The sequence below is a fragment of the Sardina pilchardus genome, chromosome 16, assembly GCF_963854185.1.
Source record: "Sardina pilchardus chromosome 16, fSarPil1.1, whole genome shotgun sequence".
Taxonomy (NCBI): domain Eukaryota; kingdom Metazoa; phylum Chordata; class Actinopteri; order Clupeiformes; family Clupeidae; genus Sardina; species Sardina pilchardus.
The window spans coordinates 31,762,228-31,764,727 of NC_085009.1; the positions used below are offsets into that span (position 1 = coordinate 31,762,228).

The 2,500-nt window shown below is 42.6% G+C and overlaps 1 protein-coding gene across 1 annotated transcript in view; it reads right to left on the reverse strand.

The window, feature by feature from the left end:
- The window catches only part of dock11 (dedicator of cytokinesis 11), a 158,154-nt gene that overhangs the window by 10,179 nt on the left and 145,475 nt on the right, over positions 1-2,500 (reverse strand). The window contains exons 48-49 of the mRNA XM_062516401.1: positions 2,320-2,466; positions 86-127 (exon numbers count right to left, since the gene is read on the reverse strand). Coding sequence (XP_062372385.1) covers positions 86-127; positions 2,320-2,466 — 189 coding nt within the window. The remainder of the gene's footprint in view (positions 1-85; positions 128-2,319; positions 2,467-2,500) is intronic.

Genomic DNA, 2,500 nt, shown 5'->3' on the forward strand with positions numbered 1-2,500 from the left:
AGTCTAGGAAGAACAGTACAGTGCATTTTCATGCACTGTAATAATAATAGTAATAATAATAATAGAATAAAAAAAAAACACACACCTGCACGTACGCCAGCCGCGGGTCCAGCTCCTTAGGGTTCACCTGCTCACACACACACACACGTGCACACACACACACACACACACACACACACACACACAGACACACACACACAGACACACAAACACACACACACACAGACACACACACACACACAGACACACACACACACACACACACACACACACACACACACACACATGGAAACAGACAGATACACACACACCCACAAACAGAATGACCTTAGGTGAAGTCAGAGAGAAAAGTGAATGCCGTCATGGTGCAACTATGTGTGTGGTGTACACAGTACATGTGTGTGGCATATGTATGTGTGTGTGTGTGTGTGTGTGTGTGTGTGTGTGTGTGTGTGGTGTACGTGTGTGGCATGTGTGGATGTGTGTGAATATGGCGTACGTGAGTGTGGCGTACGTGTGTGCGGTGTACGTGATCACATAATCACATTCCACTGAATCATTAAGCTTCCTCTTAATGTTGCCTCTGAGTTTGGCACAGTGACTGAGCATGTGTGTGTGTGTGTGTGTGTGTGTGTGTGTGTGTGTGTGTGTGTGTGTGTGTGTGTGTGTGTGTGTGTGTGTGTGTGTGTGTGTGTGTGTGTGAGAGAGAGAGAGAGAGAGAGAGAGAGAGAGAGAGAGAGAGAGAGAGAGAGAGAGAGAGAGAGAGAGAGAGAGAGAGAGAGAGAGAGAGAGAGAGAGAGTGCTTGTGTTCTGTTTTGCGTTGCCTCTGAGTTTGTGACCGTGAGTGAGCCTGTGTGAGTGTGTGTGTGTGTGTGTGCTACGGGGTGGAACGGTACATGTATTCGCATTGAACTCTAGCGGTTCGGTGCATGAATTTACACAGAGAACATACAGTACCGTACAGCAATAGTAGATTATTACTGAAAACATACTGAAGCGGAATAATACTGTAAACATACTGAACTGAAGCAGTGGAATAATACTGTATACATACTGAACTGAAGCAGCGGAATAATACTGTAAACATACTGAACTGAAGCAGCGGAATAATACTGTACACTGAAGCAGCGGAATAATACTGTAAACATACTGAACTGAAGCAGTGGAATAATACTGTAAACATACTGAACTGAAGCAGTGGAATAATACTGTACACTGTACATACTGAACTGAAGCAGCGGAATAATACTGTAAACATACTGAACTGAAGCAGTGGAATAATACTGTAAACATACTGAACTGAAGCAGTGGAATAATACTGTATACATACTGAACTGAAGCAGTGGAATAATACTGTATACTGAACTGAAGCAGTGGAATAATACTGTAAACATACTGAACTGAAGCAGTGGAATAATACTGTACACTGAAGCAGCGGAATAATACTGTAAACATACTGAACTGAAGCAGTGGAATAATACTGTATACATACTGAACTGAAGCAGTGGAATAATACTGTATACTGAAGCAGTGGAATAATACTGTATACTGTACATACTGAACTGAAGCAGTGGAATAATACTGTATACATACTGAACTGAAGCAGTGGAATAATACTGTACACTGTACATACTGAACTGAAGCAGTGGAATAATACTGTATACATACTGAAGCAGCGGAATAATACTGTATACATACTGAACTGAAGCAGTGGAATAATACTGTAAACATACTGAAGCAGTGGAATAATACTGTAAACATACTGAAGCAGCGGAATAATACTGTACTGTTGAGGCAAACTGCAGACCAAACACAGATGTTGATGCTCTCGCCTAAGTGGATTTCTTAAAATCACTATTCTCTGTAATCTGCACTTTGATAAATAAGATGAAGAGATGCTGTAGACCTATTTTCAGTGTTACTGCTGATTGTCTTATTTAGTTTACAAGTTACAGGTGGAGTCTGTAGATGATGTGGCCTACTTGTTGCACACTTCAGGCTGTTACAAGTTACAGGTTGAGTCTGTAGATGATGTAGCCTCTTGTCAGTGTTATAGCTGATCGTCTTATTTAGTTTACAAGTTACAGGTGGAGTCTGTAGATGATGTGCCTACTTGTTGCACACTTCAGGCTGCTGCATGAGAAAATAAATTGCCTTTGTGTTTTGCTTTCCCCTCCATTGTACTGGTACCAACTCCTACCGAACTGTGATGTCTGCACTGAGGTATAAATCAAACCGTGACATCTGTGTACCATTCCACCCCTAGTGTGTGTGTGTGTGTGTGTGTGTGTGTGTGTGAGAATGTGTCTGTTTTGGCACCTTGTTGGAGTCCTGGATGATCTTGACGTTCTCCGCTCCAAACTTGTCTCCGTAGAGGGTGAGCAGGCGCTGAGAGATCTCTGACAGGCCTGTTAGTTTGGGCTCCTTATAGATGTACTCTCTCCCATCCTCCTCCTCAAAGAAGGCCTGCACAACACACACACACACACACACACACACA